General features: G+C 49.6%; 1 protein-coding gene across 1 annotated transcript; it reads left to right on the top strand.

Moving 5' to 3' along the window:
• Positions 1–794: 794 nt before the first annotated feature.
• Positions 795–17,281, top strand: RPIA (ribose 5-phosphate isomerase A). Its single transcript, XM_074147907.1, has 9 exons — positions 795–977; positions 5,635–5,695; positions 7,577–7,632; positions 10,739–10,798; positions 11,382–11,446; positions 11,784–11,852; positions 12,384–12,525; positions 13,780–13,879; positions 16,085–17,281. Exons 1-9 carry the CDS (start codon positions 795–797, stop codon positions 16,180–16,182), a joined length of 834 nt encoding a protein of 277 aa, XP_074004008.1. The 3' UTR covers positions 16,183–17,281.
• The last annotated feature ends 731 nt before the right edge of the window (positions 17,282–18,012 follow it).

Raw genomic sequence — 18,012 nt, 5'->3', positions numbered from 1 at the left:
TTGATCTGCCTCTCTTAGTATTTTTCACAAACAGTTTCAGCAGAGGCCAACCCAGGACAGAGCGGGGGAAAAAAAAAAAAAAGGCTGTGCGTGCTCCCTGACAGAAACACTTCCAGAGGGTTTTATCCTGACCCTCCTGCAGGGTGGGGTAAGGACGAGCGAGCGCTGGTTGGTGACGGTCTGAGGAGCAGCGTGTTTTGCCACATCCAAGGTACTACTGGTGAGTCCTGCGACACCATCGCTCCCAGATGGGGCAGGTCCTGGCTCACCAGTCCTTCACCCCCTGCCGTACAGAAGAGCCTTCCAGCGAGGTCGTGCTACGAATTTTGAGTAAAAGTCCGAGAAACGTTCATTCTTGACGCTTCTGGCAGGCCGGGCAGAGTTCCAGTAGCCCCCTGAGCTCGCTGCGTCGCCTGGCGCCGTGCGGGGGCTCCCCCCGCCACCCGCTCTCCTCCCCCAGCGCTTCCAGGTGCAGCATTTCCCATTCCTCTGCACTTTACGGGAAAGCCTCAACCCCTGCATCCCTGGAAAACCCCATACACACATGTCTATACATCGATAAAACAAGTGGTTTCGGGGCTGCGGGTCGGGCGGGCGCAGCGGGCACCCCCAGCGCTGCCGAGCCGGGCCGTGCATTGTGGGAGCTGTAGTTCGCGGCTGGCAGCACTACAAGTCCCAGCCTGCCGGAGGAGGAGGAGAAGGAGGAGGAGGAGGAGAAGGAGGAGGAAGGGAACCGGCTCGGCCCAGGCCTCCAGCCCGTGCGGGAGAGCCCCCCGGGGGCGGGCCGCGGCGGCATGCGGCTCCTCGGCCGGCCCGGCCCGCTCCGCAGCACGCCCCTGGCTGCCCGGCCGCCGGGGAGGGTCAGAGCGCGGCCGGCGGCGGGGAGGCGCGCCTTCGCCCGCGGGCGGCTCGGCGGCACCATGGCAGAGGAGGCCAAGAAGCTGGCCGCCTGCGCCGCCGTGGACAAGCACGTCCAGGTGAGACGGCCCGGAGCCCAGCCCTGCTCGGGGCGCGGAGCCCCCGGTGCGCGGAGCGGCCACGGGGTGCATGGAGCCTCCCAGTGCGCGGCGGGGATCCGGGGTGCACGGACCCCCACAGTACACGGAGTGACCATGGGGGGCACGGACCCCCTCAATGCACAGAGTAGCCACGGAGTGTACAGAGCCTCCCAGGGCATGGAGGGGCTCCGGCGTGCAGGGACCCCTCAGTGCATGGAGTGGCCGCGGGGTGCGGGGACGGACCCCGAGGTGCATGGAGCAGCGCTGGGGTGCAGGGCACCCCCCCCAGTGCACAGAGTAGCCGTGGGGTGCCCAGAGCCTCCCAGTGCACGGACGGGCTCTGGGTTGCACGGACTCCTCCAGTGCATGGAGCAGCCCTGGGGTGCAGGGACCCCTCGCTCTCTGCACAGCATGGACGGTCCTGGGGTGCAAGATGGGACCCTGGGATGAATGGACGGGCCCCGCTGATCCTCTTCCTCCTTCTCCTTTGATTTGGACTGTGCTCCTTTAGGCTGGAGAGAAGGCAGAAAACTACTTGTCCCCTCCTGTCTCTGTGCTCCTGCCGGGCAGCAGCTCGGTGCCTTGCCCGGCTCAGCACAGTGCTCCCCGAGTTCAGGGGAAGGTCTTGCACCTCCAAACTTTCAGCATGCACCCTCCTGCAAGCTGGGCTGCGGTGGGAATTCAGGCTAACGCTGTGTCCTGCTCCTTTCTCCGAGTCCGAGGTGCTCTGCCGCTGCACTCCCTGCCCGAGCACCGGAGCAAGGAGCAACAGCTCCTAACCAGAGGGTCATGTCCTGTCCGCTGCAGGGAGGGAAGTGCAGCAAAGGGCTTTCGTCAACCCCTTGAAGGTCAAATAGGACTGGAGCTGCTTTAGGTTTGGCACAGGCTGATTGTGAATACTTGGAAGATCAACGGTTAAAGTCACGCAGGGGTTTATCACAATGTTTGCTGTGCAAGTCCTTTTGCAACAGCCGTGATGAAACGGGCGTAGAGTCGCTGCCAAAGAGGTTGATGTTAGCACTTGGTGGTGGGGGGAGGAAATTCCCTTTTCCTTCCTGCTCCCCCCCACAGGGTTGGGGTTTTGAGGTTCAGTTGCCGGTGGCTTCCCTGGTGTCCCATGAATGTTTCACTTGTTTTGCAGCCTCTCCTTCCCCTGAGCAGTCTGTACTTACCTGCATAGAACACACCCGCCTGCTGCCTGAGACCTACCCCCTGCCAGGCCACTGCGCTCAAAAGCTGTCCGTGGGGTGGGGGAGTCTGGGGAATGGACTGGCAGTTGCATAAAACCCCATTTCTTGCACAAAGCAAGCTCTAAAGTTGCACATTGAGGGATTGCAGGAGGAAGAACTTTGTGTCGCAAGGTGTGGAGCCAAGGCACGACCGCTGCTGTCGGTTGTCGTGAGCTGGGTCTGCCTTTGATTTGGGCTAAAACATGACTCTTAATTTTGGACTTTTCCTAGTGAAATAGCTGGCCTTTGTGCTGTTTTATGGTCAAGCAAACTTAGGACAATGTTTCTGGCTGTGTCCCAGCTGATTAAAGTTCAGTGCCCAGCTAGCGACACTGATTAAATAAAACAGTCAGCGGCTGGGGTAATACTGGAATTCTTGCTGTGCAGATTGGTTTGAGGCGATGATGGAGGAACAGGTTAGAGTCACTGCCAAGGAGTTAGATGGTCTCGGCTGTCAGAGAAAAACTGCCTCCCCTTCAGTTTGCACTGTCAGGGTGCAGCTGCTGTTTGCAACTGATAATTTTGTGTGTGACTGTTAGAACTTCACTGTTAATGAAGGGAGCAAGGTAATCTTTGAAAGCAAAGCTGCAGACTTCCTTCCTTGCACGCAGGGACGCGTGGGAGACACCACTGACTTCAGGGTTCAGTTAGGCTGGACAAATCTCTCCCACTTAACTGTGCCATAAATCTGTGGCACCAGGGGCTTGGTACCGGTACTAGATCAGGCCCCTCGCTCGGAATCCTCCTTCACACCCATCCCTGTCTGTGCCAGCACAGCAGCTCCTCGCACTGCCTGCACCAGATATAAAACCTGTGGGTGGGGGGATTAGGAGAGAAGAACTTTTTTCTCTTTGGGTTTGGTTTTTTTTTTAATTAAAGCCAGATTGGTGTGTTTACCCACAGCACTTGTCCCCAGGCAGCTGTAGGAGCAGAGTTCCCCGGTACTGGAGCAGACACAAAGATGACCAACCTCAGAACCTGTGGTGCTGACGGCTCGGAGGAGTGGGGCTGGCACGGGGCTCAGGGCTTTAGAGCTGTAAGCTGCTTGGGGAGAGCTGGCTTTGCGTTTATACAACACCTCTGAAGGCAGGCCCTGCTAGCGTCTCCATTAGAAATGGAAAGATAGGTGAGAGCTGTAGGTCCTGCTGCCCCAGAGGGCTGAGCATTAATTAGAGGAAACTTTGGGCTTTGCACTGTGTTTATCTCCTGCTCTTTGTTCATATAAATCCTAGTCTTAGAAACTTACGTTGGACCGGCCAGCCCATGTGGTGCTGCTGATACCCACTCGATGTGCGTTGCCTTGTCAGAATCTGTAATGTTTGGCAGCGTCTTTAGGCCCTTGGGTTAACTGAGAAAATGCTGTGATCCCTGCTGACTCCCCTTGTGGAGTCCATACGTGGGTCCTCAATGTGCTGTGGCTCGGTGTCTTGGTTTTGTTTGCTGGGGCTTTAGTATACAACCTGAAATGTCATTTTTCTGCATGGGGTGCTGCTCCTTGGTGCTGTGAGCTGGACCTGCCCCTTGCACACTGACCTTGTGCTCTGCTTCTCGCCAACATTTGCCCTGCCCCTGTTTTTTGGCTGCTTTTGCCCCTGGTCTGGGTGGGGAGGGAGCTGAGGAGGGAGAGGTGGGAGCTGCGGTAAGGCAGGGGTTGCGGCAGCACCAGCTTATACTGGCTTAAACTGTTTTTCTGGGAAAACCACTTAGCCCAAAGTCTTACCACCACCTAAGGGGGGGTGCTTCACCCCTCCTTGCTGATAAACACCTTCAAGTTTATTGTCAGCTGTGGGCTGGGATCCTTGTGAGCTCTTCCCACTTCACTACAATGGAGTGGCTGATGCTGAGGCTTTCCCCATCCCTTTAGGGCGTCCAGCTGCTCCAAGAAGCTGTCCCGCCCTATAGAAACAAGGGCAAAGAGAAGAAACTGCTTCTTCCTGGGTCGAAACAAGTCTCTTGGGAACACCGGTACTGCCCGTGTCCTGCCAGCCTCCGCATAGCTTTGCTTGCCCCTTCCTTGGCCAGCCGCGCTTGGCTCTGCCTGCTGGGCAGGAGAAACTGAGGAACCTCGGGAGCTATTGGGTTTCTGCTGGCAACGTTGCAGGCGTGCAGCTGTGATCTGTTGCTTTCCCCATCTTTTGCAGAGTCACGGTGATTAGTGCGGGCTGGGATATAAACCGAGCCTTTGGTTGTGTGCTGGATTTTGGAGAGCTTTTAGTTTTTTGAAGCTTTTTAAGCAAGGGAAATCATTAATCCTAGGGGAATGTGACCTGCCTTGAGCTCCACCTTTTCACGCAAGCTTGCGTGCCAGTAAGACTTGAGCTGGTTGAAATGCTGTAGGTGTGGCTTTTTCCACACCTGCTGAACTCTGGATTTGCTACAAATGGAGAAAGAGCTCCAGACCTGTCTAATGTCCAAGAGATAACATACAACAGCTCTGTGCCTGCGTCTCTGGCTGGTTTGAAGTCTTGCTCATCTGAAGTCTCTGTAGTGATATTGGGCCCCCTTAAGTCAATTTAAGCTTTGGATCCCATCCAAAGAAGGGGAAGTAGGTTGAGAACTGGAAGTGTGCAAGAGGCTGCAGGTAGCTCTCAGTGGGTGGGCGATTGAGCTGATAATAAACAGAGACTTACATCACAGAGCGTTCTCTCGTGGAGATAACACAATTGCATCCATCTACCCTCAGCCTGCAGCGCCTTTTAGAAGTGTATCTCTGTTATGGATGAGGTGGTAGCAATCCTTCTTAAACCAGACCATAAACAGAGAAAGTCCAGGGCTAAGCTGTGGTTAAAGTGTGATCCTCTTCAGCATACGCTGTCAGGCTCACCCGTCTTTCAGGCGCCTTGCTGGACTCTCATAGGCAGTTGTATACTCTGTTTTGGAGAGCAGATTTTATTATACTGTAGGAGCTGCTGCTGTGCTCTTTGCTTTGGCCGCCGGTGCATCCATACTGTTTACTAACAATACCGTTGGCAGCAAACCCATGCTTTTAGTGTGCGGCTTCCTTGGGAGATGTTATCTTGAGGTTGTTTCAGCTTCTTCCTCTGTGGTATTGTCTGAAACTCCCAGCTTTCTGGCAGGAGAGGGTGCATGGTGTGCCAGCAACTAGCAGTGAGTGTGCATTGAACACCCTGAGATTCAGACCGTGGTGGAATTTAGCAAGCACGTGTCCTTTAAGGTGAAGGCCAATTGCTTAAAATCCCTTAGCTACAGACAGTGGTCGTGCCCTCTCTGGTACGGTGTGTTCCCTTCCTTGCCTGCAGCGTGCTAAGACGTTGTGTGTGGGCAATGCATCTCTGGGCAAGGTTCCTCTTGCATGTGTTTATAAGGTTGAGTCTACCAGGAAAAGCAGACAGACCTTGTGACGAGCCCCCAGTAACAGATCTCCTCTGTCTCTCTTTGATTTGCAGAACAATCAAGTTCTTGGGATTGGAAGTGGTTCTACAATTGTCCACGCGGTGCATCGATTAGGTAGGATGCTCCCCTTCGTGTTCCTCTCACCGCAGAAAGTACCCTTGTCTGGCTGCCCCAACTACTTGAAAAACATGCTAAATCATCTGAATGCTGACTTAGAGCTAATGCGTCGGGTCTGTTCACCGACTGCTGTGTCTGCCTTGAAGCTGAAGGTTAAAACTGGGTCTTATACTCCAAATTTATTGCATAGAGAGTCCTGAGGAGGTAATGATTTGCCACCTGTTCTCCCCATACAGGCGGGCAAAGTGCTTTACTGGCACTCACCACAAACTGGATCTAACCCCCTCTGTTTTGTTCCAGCTCCTCCTAGTCCTGACTTGCTTTGTGGCTTTGGGCCACACAGCTGCTCTGCTTCCGTTAACCCATTTGTACGCGGCTGAACCTGCTTGCTCGCATCCACATTATTCACATTGAGGGTCCGGTCCTGCTGAAGTGTAATGAAAATGAGGAATGTGAAATCCTGCTGCATTTTTTAATATACCCTACGGCTAGGTTTATCTGCTTGCCCCAGGTGCAAGTTTATGCAAGGTGTGATTCAGAAAATTTCAGCAAAATATTCAGTGCGGTAAAGGCATTTTTGCAAAGTGAATGTGAGAGTAATTATCCTCATGCCTCATTACAGAGGGTGCAGAGGTTTAAAATTTCCTTTGCAGGGCGCTTTTGGCCCTAGGACAGATCTGCTTGTGGAGGTAGTGTACGTTGTCCTGCTTTGCTGTCCTTGGATGCAAAACGGAGCAGCCATATGTGACGGGTCGGGAGTGCAGCATCAGGCTGTTGTTCATGGTTGAACACAGAGCAGGACATTCATTTGGAAGCAGAGTTCGGTGTGTCCTACCTGGGTAGCTCTGTGAGGCTGGGAAGTCCCCTTGTGACTTCCAGCTCCCTAGGGCAGAGCCGTCCCCCAGCCCAACAGGGTCGAGCAGGGCTGAGGTCTGGGCACGGCGCAGTGCTTTGCTTCCCAGGGGAATGGCAGAGATGGTGCTGTGCCTGCATCTTGGCACCCGCCTCACCCAATGCTGTGTGCAATACACTTACTTGTCTGGGAGCTGGCTTGGGAGCTGCGGGTCAGCTTTCTGGGTTTGGCTCAGTATTGCAGCCACTCCTGACTGTAAGACAGAATCAGTCTCTAAATAAATAGGTACAGTATTTAGAGTGCATTGCCTGTTCCAGGCTGCAAAGTCTGACTTTTCATGTCTACTGAATGCATTAGCACTGGGATGTGGGTTTCCTTGAAGCATGTAGCCTATGTGCTTGCTCTGGTGCAAGAGCTATTGCTGACTCTTGGACTGTTGGCTTATGCCTAAGTATTGTAATTATTAAAATAACATTTTGTCCATAATGATATCTTAGTAATAGATTTTAGTCATTTGAGGTTAACCCAGGGGAGGAAATATTTCCTTCCATTTAATGGAATACCGTATTTTATTAGTCCTTTCCCTGCCATATATTTAAATGTTCTATAATAAATTAATGTGATGTCCCTAAGGCAACAAGCCAGAAAACCTTTCAGACAGCTGCTGAAGCTTTCTGTTTACAAGCAAAACCTGTCTAATGGAGTGAGAGAGGGGAGTGGAGCTAATTTCCTAGGTGACTATTTGCTGACGAGGCTCCTCTGCTGCTGGAGACACAAAGGTTAATGGCTCGTGGTGTCTTGGGCTGAGCCAGGGTGGGTGTTTAAACATTTCTGACTGTAGAAACTGAGCCTATGCAGGGTGGCACCTGTTTGCGTTTGAGCGTGACTGAGTTATTTGCAAGCCAAGCAAGTAATTGCAGTGATTCAAAGGGGCTGCTCTGAACTGAGATTTCTTAAAGTGAAAGTTGATGTGTTTTTTCCCTTCTGCAATGAACAAACTGAGGCTTCTGCTTTTTTTCCTACAGCTGAGCGGGTTAGACAGGAGAACCTAACAATTGTCTGCATCCCTACATCTTTTCAGGTAAGCACATTCCTCCTTTGCTTTCTGCTAGTCCAAACACTCACGCAGGGGATCTTCCCTTTGGCTGCAGGAGGCAACCGCGCCGCTCTCTGGACTGGCTCACTGTGGGTGTGAGTTAACTGAAAGCACCGGTGAGAGCAGCCGAGGCGCAGCCTGCCAATGGACCTCATGAAGCCGGTGGTGATGATGCTGTGTTACCCTGATGCGGGCTGCAGGGATCCCGTAGTGCTAGGAGGCGTGTTTTGAACCAGTGTGGTAACGCTGGTTGTGTCCGTGTTGATGTGTGGCTTGCTCTGGATCCCACTTTCAGAAAAACACTGTTGACAGTGGTGAACCAGACTCATAATGCAAAACTCATTGGAGACACTCTCTTTTGATTCTGTATCAAACCCTTAAGCTGTAAAAAAACATGCTGCAAGCAAATAATAGCAAGCTTATGTGTTTTCAGAGGACCTTGAAATGCATCAACTGGCTTTTACAAGAAATTGCAGAAGAGAAATCAGCTTAATCTTTCCTTTGCTGCACAGCTTTTGCAGGGATTGGTTCACACCAAGCTAGCTGTTGAGAGGTTTGCAGGGAGAGGGAGAACATGGCTTGGTGGTGAAACAGAGTTGCTGGGGAAGCTTTTGAGCTTCCATGCTTCCATGCCTTCAGGCAACTGGCTTTGGTCTCCCTGCCTCTATTTTCTGAGGTGGGAATGCCCCTCAGAGGAGCAGTTGTCACCTTGTCCCCTTTGGGCAGGGAGAAGTGACATGATGGGGACTGCCCATGGGGTTTTTAAGGCTGGGTGGCAACGCCCCAGTCTAGGAATTGGGCATGTGTCCTCACGGTCCTGGTGTGGACCTTGGGATTGTACTTTTGTCACAACTTTTTCAATCAGTGAGGCAGGCTGTGCAGAGTCCGTCCGGGGTTTTCAAGTCCTGAGTGGGGTAAAGACCTGAGCGATCTGTAGCTGACTCTGCTTTGACCTGGAGGTTGGACAGAGACCACCCTGAATTATCCTGAAATCTTATGAAAACTTAACATCCTCCTACCCTGCAGATGTTCTTTAAGTGTGAGGCGATGGGACACTCTTTTCCCAGTTGTTGCAAACAACCAGTGGCCAACTGGGATATAATACAAACTTCTGCAAAGGGAAAAAAGTAAAAACTAGACTTATTATTTTTTTTTAACCTATATCAGTACTTCTGCTGCATATAGACTGTGATGAGAGTCTTGTCTTTGGTCTGTCTAAAATGATCCTCATCCTGAGATACCAAGTCCCATTTGAACTTAGGAAAAGTGCTCTGAGTTTAGTCATTAGGTCTTAGAGAAAATATTGATAAAACTCTCATAGTGGGCTGGAGCCTGTCCTGCCTTGAAATGTTGGGATAGTTTGTGTAACACTACAGAGTTTCTTACCAGTAAAACAAAAAGGTTGCTGTTAAAGGGAAGACACAGATCATACACCTGCAGGAGCCCAAATCTCCCAGACATGGGGCTGCCTTGTATCTTTTGCAGTCTCTTAGACCTCAACCAATTCCAAGTGAAGCATCCCCAGGTCAGCAAAATGGCATCTTATTTTTGCTACGTACAGGTGTAAATGGCTGCCTCAGGTCACTGGCAAGGAAGAATTGGTTTCAGTGGGCTTTTATTCTCCTCCCTTCCCTGTTGTCAGGTTGAGTTATTCCATCACCATCAGTAAAGCTAGAGCCGGGGTAAGTATCTCTCCCTTGGCTTTTGCGTTGTTTCTTCTTTTCACCTGGACATGTGCTGAGAGCACAGAGTGAGACCGTTCTTGGCAAGTGCTGCGCACTTACTGCCACTTTCCCCCCATTTGTGGGAGCTCTGCTCTTGATTCCTGCTGGTCTGCTCCCATCGCCTTGCAAGCAAAGAGCCTGAAGAGGGCCACCTCGTTTCCACACTGCTGACTCTAAGCCTGTTCAGGATCTGGCCTGCATGTGCAGCACAGTGTTTTTCAATGCTTTCAGTTCCCAGATCCCAGAAATTTCTTTATGTGGACACCATGTAATGACTGTAAACCCACTGATTTTTACTCTTTTTATTTTGTGAGTCCTTAGGGCAGTCTCAGTGCACAGATCAAGAGCCCACAGCCCATGGATGTTAAAACTGCATGCTATGAAATGCCACAATAAAAGATTAAAGTCATATCTCATTGCCAGGATTACCACCTGCTAACTCTTTTTAATGTTTCTGGGATGCCAATACATGCAACTGAGACATGTTGTTAGTGTTAGTGGGTAAAATTCAGGGGAATCATTGATCGGGGCTATAGCAGTAGGGTTTCTTGGTCTAGCTACAGCACAGTAGAAGTTGAGACTTGAGCAGAGTCTATGCAAGGAGAGACTCTTACTCAGGTGATGATTTGTAACACAGAAAGTTCAACCAATTCAAGGTTCTCTAAGCTTGAACTCCTATTTAAACTGACAGACTGAGTGGAGGGTGACTTTGGGTGCTCTGTGTTGTATTGCCACTAGAGGGAAATACACAGCCACTTCTGTAAAAGTAGATTGGAGCCACCAAACGGCTGTTTCAGGTGGCTTTCCACACTTTCTCCATGAGTTGTGATTTTCTTTTTTGCATTTTTTTGTTTGTTTGTTTACTTCCAATATGAAAAATATGTTCATTGGTAGTCCCACATTGCTATGGTGTAAATATTTCATTTTCTTGCTCCTGTTTTTCAGCTGAAGGAAATCAGAGGGGCTGGATGGGTACGAGGGAGAATGATGTCCAAGCTGAAACAGCACAGGACTCAAAAATCCCGTGTCTGCTCTAATGCTTAGATACAAGTGATTCCCACCAAGCTGATGGTACCTTTTGCTATTTAGTATGGAGAGACCTGAACCCAGGAGTCCTGTTGCACCATTTTAGTTCAAATCAGCAGCAGGGTTTTCTTTTGATTAAAATAATCTGGTCTGGAAGCATCATTTTTTTTCTTGGCCATGCGTTCCCTCTGCTGGCTGCAGCCTCTCCGCTAGCTCAGGGTGGGGCAGTGGAGCTCTCCCAGGGGGATTCCATCCTTGCCACAGCTGGTGGAATGACACCCCAAGTCTGTGTTCCTTTCATGCCGCCGGTAAATGGTGTTTGCTGTGTTCTTGGTGCACAGGCCCGTCAGCTGATCCTGCAGAACGGCTTAACACTAAGTGACTTGGACCGACATCCAGAGGTAAGTGGGACCGTAGAGGCAAGACCTCACCCCACCTTCCCTTAGCCTGTTTTTTCATAAAGCGTCAGGCCCCTTTATCCTCCCCTGAGGCTGAGTTTAGGCAGCCACGCTGCACAACGTGAGCGAGAACTAGCTTAGTTTATTTTTTTCCATCAAGCCTTAGTCTTGTCTTGGTGCTTGTCCCTTTAGACAAGCCTGACGAGTTGTGTTTCCTCCAGGTGTTTGGCATCTCTTCCAGGCTGAGACTTGCTGTCCTGAGGCAGCCATATTGTGTTGCTGAAGTGTCACTGAGATTTTCCCTAGGAGCTCCTTGCTTGTGTGCTGGTCCTTAAGTGACAACACTAGAGGCTAAAGTGATGTGTCCTGCAGGCCAGACATTGGTTTTGGTTTTTCTTTCTCTTGCTCTCATATGCCTGTGGTTTGGTGGGGGCTGGTATCCTTGGGTGGCCGATCCAGATGCTCGTCTCTGGTCAGGCTGGCATCTGGCTGCTTGGAACCTGACACCCTCCTGAGCTGCACCAAGAGCAGTGCCTGGATGCTGCGTGGGAGAAGTTTCCACACCAAGTCTCTCCTCTTCCTACAGCTCGATGTCGCCATCGATGGAGCGGATGAAGTGGACACTGACCTCAATCTTATCAAAGGTGGCGGGTGAGCCTTGCTGTCCATCTGTCTGTGTGGGGTGCTAGTGATGGTGGCCTCTAAGCATCCTTTTCTGCCTGCGGATGTCTCAGGGATGGGCTGGAGAGGCTGACGGGATTCTGTGCAGGGCTGTGTGTGCACCTGCAGTGGGAGATAACTCCTGACTGAGAGAGTGTGCAAGGGACAAGGAGGATAAACTGATGGGGCAGGGGAAAGAGCCCTGATATGGGCCAACAGCAGCACTAAAACCAGCAAGAAGATGGTGGAGGGGATTGGACTTGCAGACCATCAGGCAGGCTGAGGAACAGTCTGGTTTCTGATTTTATTATTTTTTTCCTCCTTGCAGCGGTTGCTTGACGCAGGAGAAGATAGTTGCAGGATATGCAAAATGTTTCATTGTTATTGCTGATTACAGGTAAAATTATTACTATTCATTATAACTGTGTCCCGTAGGAGGATTTGGATGGTCCTGTGGTAGGCCATTATTGTCCTTCCAGTGGGTCAGGGAAGTGAGCAGGAATAGGTGGAAATGAGCCTGACTCCCAGTGCTTCAGCAATTCAATTTAGCTCTTTTTTCTTAATTTTCAACTCAGCAGGCCTGCTTAGGAGTCAGCAGAGCTTGTGGGGAAATGGCTGCTCTGCTCTTTGAGCTCAGTGATTGTCAGCACAGAATAAATTTACCCGTCTGTACATACAGCCACAGGGCTATGGAAAAAACAACTCATGTCCTGCTTGTCCAAAACGTGTCAAAACAGGGCTTATGAGTGAATAGAGCGTTGTGCATTAAACTGGTTCTTCCTATGTATGTGCACATCTGAACTGACCGCTTTGCCCTCCAGGGCCTTCGCCTGAGGGGTTTGCAAGAGGTAATGTGATAAGTGCGTTATGTTAATGGTCTTAGCAATGCAACGTCTGATGCTAATCCCACCTCAAACTGTGTCCTCAGGAAAAAATCAAAGAGCCTCGGGGAGCAGTGGAAGAAGGGAATTCCTATTGAAGTCATCCCCATGGCTTACGTCCCCGTCACCAGAGCCCTGACCAAAAACTTCGGAGGCGCCGCAGAGCTGCGGATGGCTGTTAGCAAAGCGGTATGTGTTGCTGATCAGCCCCACATCCCCGGAGGAGCCGTTTGAATGTGGGCAAACAGAGGACCTGAGGTCTGGCCTTTCACCTCATTAAATCTGGGCTTTCACTCCCGCGAGTGGCATCTTGTGTAATTCCCCCTAATTATACTTCCATTAATAAACTGTGTGTTTAGGGGTCGGTGCTGCTTGTGGAAAGCCTCTCTGGTTTATGTCTCCTAAAGCAAGCATCCCTGAGCAGGGAGAAGGAGGGATTGCCCAGCCCAGGTCTGACCTGCTGCTCTGTGGGGATGTTTGGGGGCTGGAGGGCAGTCTGCGGGGCCCAAGAGGGTCTCAAGTTGTGTGGGCAGCTCGTGCTCCATCCCAGGCTCCTCCGTACCACACAGAGCCAGAGCAACTAAATTAACGCTGGAGATACTTTGTCTTCGCTGCCACTGTCCTACCCTGCCTTGGGCAGTGGGGCTTTGCCAGCCCACGTTTGCATGGCAGGGGAAAAGGAGAGCTGTCTGCAGCAGTGGCTGGAGTTAATGCCTGAAGGCTGAATACGTGTTTTTAATGTGTCTAATCCCAAGAAGCTTTAGGGACTACATTTGGGTGCCTGAGAAGAGCAAACCAGTCGTTCTCTATGAAGCTGAGACCAGCCTCGCTCAGGGAATGCACATTGGTGCTGCTCCAGCACGAGCCTTGTCCTTGGAGGATGCTGGTCCCTCCTGGCATGTGTGGTTGCACACCCTCCTCAGTGCCACGGAAACACCTTGTCCTCGGCCCCAGCTGTCTCTGCTCTGTTGAAAGGACATAATTGCTCCTTCTGTTGGGCTTGAGTCTGGTCACATCTGGGATGCTGAAGGCCAGCAATTCTTCAACTCCAAAACCTCCCTATGGCATCCAGCAGCACACTGTTATCACTGGAGCGGAGGGGGGGGGTGTCTTATTTTGCTTCAATTGCCTGTAATAGCCTTTTTAGGACATTAATCTAGCTTTACTCTTGTGAAAAGGATCCCCTGTTGCAGTGATAAAATTACATTGTTGTTTCCAGCTTCTGCATGATTATCAGTATGCAGGAGAATGAGGAAAAAGCAGTTGCCTTGGGTGATGGTTTTATTTACAGGCTTATTGTGGACTGCCCTGATTTACTTGAATAATGACTCTCTCTAAACCATTGCAGCAGGGGTGGCTGGTCCAGGTGAAGGCTGTGACAGTCCCTGGCTGTGCTTGGTAGACAAGGAGCTCACAGTACTGACAAATGTGTTTGCTTCCCAGGGCCCTGTGGTGACAGACAATGGGAACTTCATCCTGGACTGGAAGTTTGATAAAGTTCATGAATGGAGTGAAGTGAACACTGCTATAAAAATGATACCAGGTAATGTCTGTGATAAAAAAACCCAAACCAACAAAAAAACCAAAACCAAAAAAAAAAACCCCCCAAAAAAAACTAAAACCAAAAGCTGGCTAAGACTTGTTCCATGGTAGATAAACCTGACTGTGGGAGGTGTCCTGTGGATAGGAGGAAATGTGTGTGTGTGTGTGTGTGTGTATGTTTACTGCCCCTCTTAAGGGTCCCTACATTTGTTTCTTCTTCAGGGATCTATCAGCTGAATTAGTACAACTGTACCCAAGTGGCATTCCTGTATGGTGGTGAAAACCTGGGGTGACACCAGGTTGACTTCTTGACACTGTTTTCCATCAGGCACGCCAATCCTGTGCTCTTCCTTATTCTCCTTGTGCCCAGTTAGAGAGGGGCTTTTAGTGGAAACACTGGTGGACTCTGGAGCAAGGGTTTGCAGTGGGCTACAGTATTTTCCAGAAGCTGTGTACAGCTCTGCATCCCTCTACTGTTGTGTGGTCCTGCAGTCTCACCTTGCTGTGAGGGCACAGCTATTGCTGTAGCTATTGCTGTACAGGAGAGAAGCAGTGGCTGATACCACTGTTAGCAAATGAAACAGCCTCTCTGCAGAACTCCTGCCTTGCATGAGACCTGCTCCCCAGGCCAGAGCTGCTCCTGGGTGATCCCAGTCTGCCCAGGGCCAGTGGCACTTGCTGGACTTCAGGGAAGCAGCAGATAGACTGGATCAGCCACATCTGGATATCTTGTCTGGTTATCTTGGCAAAGACTGCTCTTGAATCTGGTCAGCTTTTGAATATGTATTGTTGTATCTTTTATCTTTGAGTTTATCCCAGATGCCTGCCTGCCCCTGAAGTCCGTAACACAACTGCCTTTGCTGTCTGTGCATTGTCAGAGAACGCAGGAGCAGGATGGGATCCAGTTGCACAAACTTCAACGTCCCCGCAAAGCAGCAGTATACTGTCCTGGCATCACAATTAAAACACAAGAGCAGGCAGAGGCCATGAGTATAGGCTGAGTGAAGAGTCACTAGAAACTTCTAGTTGCTTCTGTTCAGTGCCTTTGCTTCCCTCAATGCTGCTTATAAGGCTGATTTACTGACAATATATCCATTTTCTCTTTTTCTTGCTCTAGGAGCATACTGCTAGGATGCTATCTCTGCCTTGGCTTATCCCGGTGGCTTTGTTGTCTGAGTAATATTTGGCACTTGCTTGCAGTCAGCAGTAGATGGCAGGTTTGGATCTTCAGCAGGAGCAGTTCTAAATGAACCAGTGACCACAGCTGGTCTGGGCTGTCCCTGGGGCAGTGCTCTGTATCCTAACGTGGTTGCTGCCCGTTGCCATACAAATGTCCATATCATTAGAGCTGTTTCTGTGCAAGAGAGAAACAGTGGCCGGTCACACTGTTTGCAAACAAAATAGCCTCTCTGCAAGGACTTCTTCCTTGCATCTCCTTTGGTTGAGAGATGAATGGTTAATGATGGGGCCCATTCCATCATGTTGGTGTGGAGATGGTCTCAGCACTATTTGCTGCTCAGAAACAGACCTGCTAAGGGGAGAAGAGTATCTTCCCTACCCAGAAGTGGATGAGCAGAACTGTTAAAGCCTAAATACAGTGGGACTGTAGGGCTGTGGCTTGTGGTAGCCCTTGTCCTCCATTTCTTTCTACCTTTCTGGCCTCTGGCTGTGGCTCAGTGATCACTATGAAATTAGGAGCACCCCATAATTAAATGCAACCAAAAGTACATTTGCAAACAAGCTACAAATTGCAGAGATAGCATCAAATCTGCTGTGTCTTAACATTTGAACAAGTGTTATCCAGCTGTTCTCTAACAGGATAGTTTTTTCAGATGTGCTTAAAGGCAAAGTGACTAAGCCTGTGGCTGCGTGTGGTTTCCTCTCGTTCCTGTGGGTCATGGCTGAAAATGCCACGCTTGTGATTGTGTTAGTGTAATGGTGGTGGCTGGGGTGGTGTGAATGTCGGGGGAGCTTTCAGAGCTGTTTCTCACCCTGGAGAGAGCTTTCTCTTTGGGTGGCCAGATGGAGAAGACTTCCTGGAGGCTCTCTGTGCAGCTGATGCAACATCACCCAGGCTGGACACCTCTCTCCAAACCTCTGATGGAGACATTGGTGCCTTTTAACAAACAAAAACATGGTCAGAGCAGAGGATTTGAGCAATGGGGTGGCTCTGGTATTAACCGGCACGTGAACTCTTGTTCCCCAGGTGTGGTGGAGACAGGGCTCTTCATCGACATGGCAGAGGTGGTGTACTTCGGCATGGAGGACGGCTCAGTCAGCGTGCGGGAGAAGCAGCCTCGCTGATGGCAGTGTGCTGCCTGCTCTGTTTCGCCTTCGGCCAGTTTGATTTCAGCTGTTGTAACGGTGCCAACCTGATGTTTTGCCTTAACAAGCAGCGGTTATCATAGAAGACAGATGGGAAGTTGATCAGAATCCGCTGATGTGATACTGAATGTCTTTTTTTAAAAACTGAAAAAAAATGTTATATCCTATTTCTATATATATATATTTTTTACTTTACAGGAATGTTGTCTTTTTTTAAAGAATCATTTAAACAAATTGCTTTAACATTTTTATTTTATTTTGTAAGAAATACTTACCAAAAAGAATACTCCTTGATTTGTGTTTTTAGGTGGTTTTTTTTCTTTTTTTGAACAGAACTTGAACCCTTCTGGTTGCTCATAGTGCTTAGTGACTGAGGTCAGAAATACAATCCTAATACGTTGTTCCTAACCCCCCTGGCTGGGTGGGTGATGCACATAATGGGAGCGCATCCAGTCGGGACCTGCTGATGCCTTATTTGGAACCTTTTTGGTTCAGTATTTTATGCCTTTTATTTTTCTATACCACTGTTTTTTAATAGTTCAGGATGTCTAGTTGTCCTCTGTGCACATGACAATTCTCTGAGCCTAGGGTGGTCTCTACATCCATCTGTCTGGGACATTAATAAGGGCCTTTTCTGGGCTTCTGTATGAGGAGATGCTCATCCTTTGAGCCAAATTCTGCTCTCCATTAATTCAGTACCTCTGATTAAAGTTTGTTCCTGTAGCTGGAGATGTTTGGGACTTTGTCCTTGTAAACCGAGAGCAGGACTGGGTTGTCGATGAAGTTTACGGAAGCATATTTGAGCAGCTTAGGGCAGCGTGGAATATTGTTCAGTGGCAACTTACTTGATTTGGAATGAAGGTTAATTATCACCCCTCGCAGCTGGTTGATTTGTGGAAGGGTAGAGCAGAACACACAGGAAAACTGAGTCTTCCTGCCCAAATTTTCCACATGTAGCAGGAGAGAGGCACTCGTTCAGTATCTTGTTCTTGATGTATAGGTGCTTTGCATGGTTCTGGTTTCAAAATGCAAGCCCTCTCTGTGTTGTAGACACTGAAATAAAGAGCTGTTATACCAGATTTGGTGGTAATTTGTTTTTTAAAATAACTATTTCATGAACAGTGGGGCAGATCATTGTCAGACTAACTTCTGCTGTAGTTTTCCCCTTACAAGGGCCCTTCACCCAGGCCAAATTCACCCTTCTGCATTTGATTTCTTTTTGCTTAAGGTAAATACATTATATTTTTTAAAATTAACAAGATTATCTAATCAAGACTTGTTGCAGTACTTGTCTTGAGTATTTGCATGCCTAAAACTTGTGCATCTAAATACAGCTGCCTTTTTTTTTTTTTTTTTTTAACAAAAAGGAGCTATTTTTACATCTTTATATCTTCCCCTTCTTGCACATCTATTGTTAATTCTGCAGCACTTGAACTGAGCAAACTGGCTGCCATCCAGCCAACAACTTGTTGGAAACACTGGAGTATCTCTTCCCGCAAACCTGATGCTGCAGAAGCCCTTTGCAAAAACCCTAGTTCTTGCCATGGGCTGTTTTCAGATGCGTCTTGGGCTCCTAATGTAATCCTAGATAAACAGACAGCAATCGAGCAAAGCTTTGTGCCCAAGCGCCTTCTCACTCAGCATGCGTCTGGAAATGAGATTAGCAGGAGCGAATGCTGCTGTTGACTCTCCTCTCTCTCTGAAATCAAACAGCTCCTTCTCAAAAAGCCAATAAAACCATTACTGCACCATTACTTTCTGGCCCTGGACCAGACGTGATCTCATTCAGCTTTGTGCTTAGCAGAGGCT

Source organism: Numenius arquata, chromosome 5 (assembly GCF_964106895.1).
Source record: "Numenius arquata chromosome 5, bNumArq3.hap1.1, whole genome shotgun sequence".
NCBI classification, from domain to species: domain Eukaryota; kingdom Metazoa; phylum Chordata; class Aves; order Charadriiformes; family Scolopacidae; genus Numenius; species Numenius arquata.
This window is presented reverse-complemented; position numbering and strand designations above follow the sequence as displayed.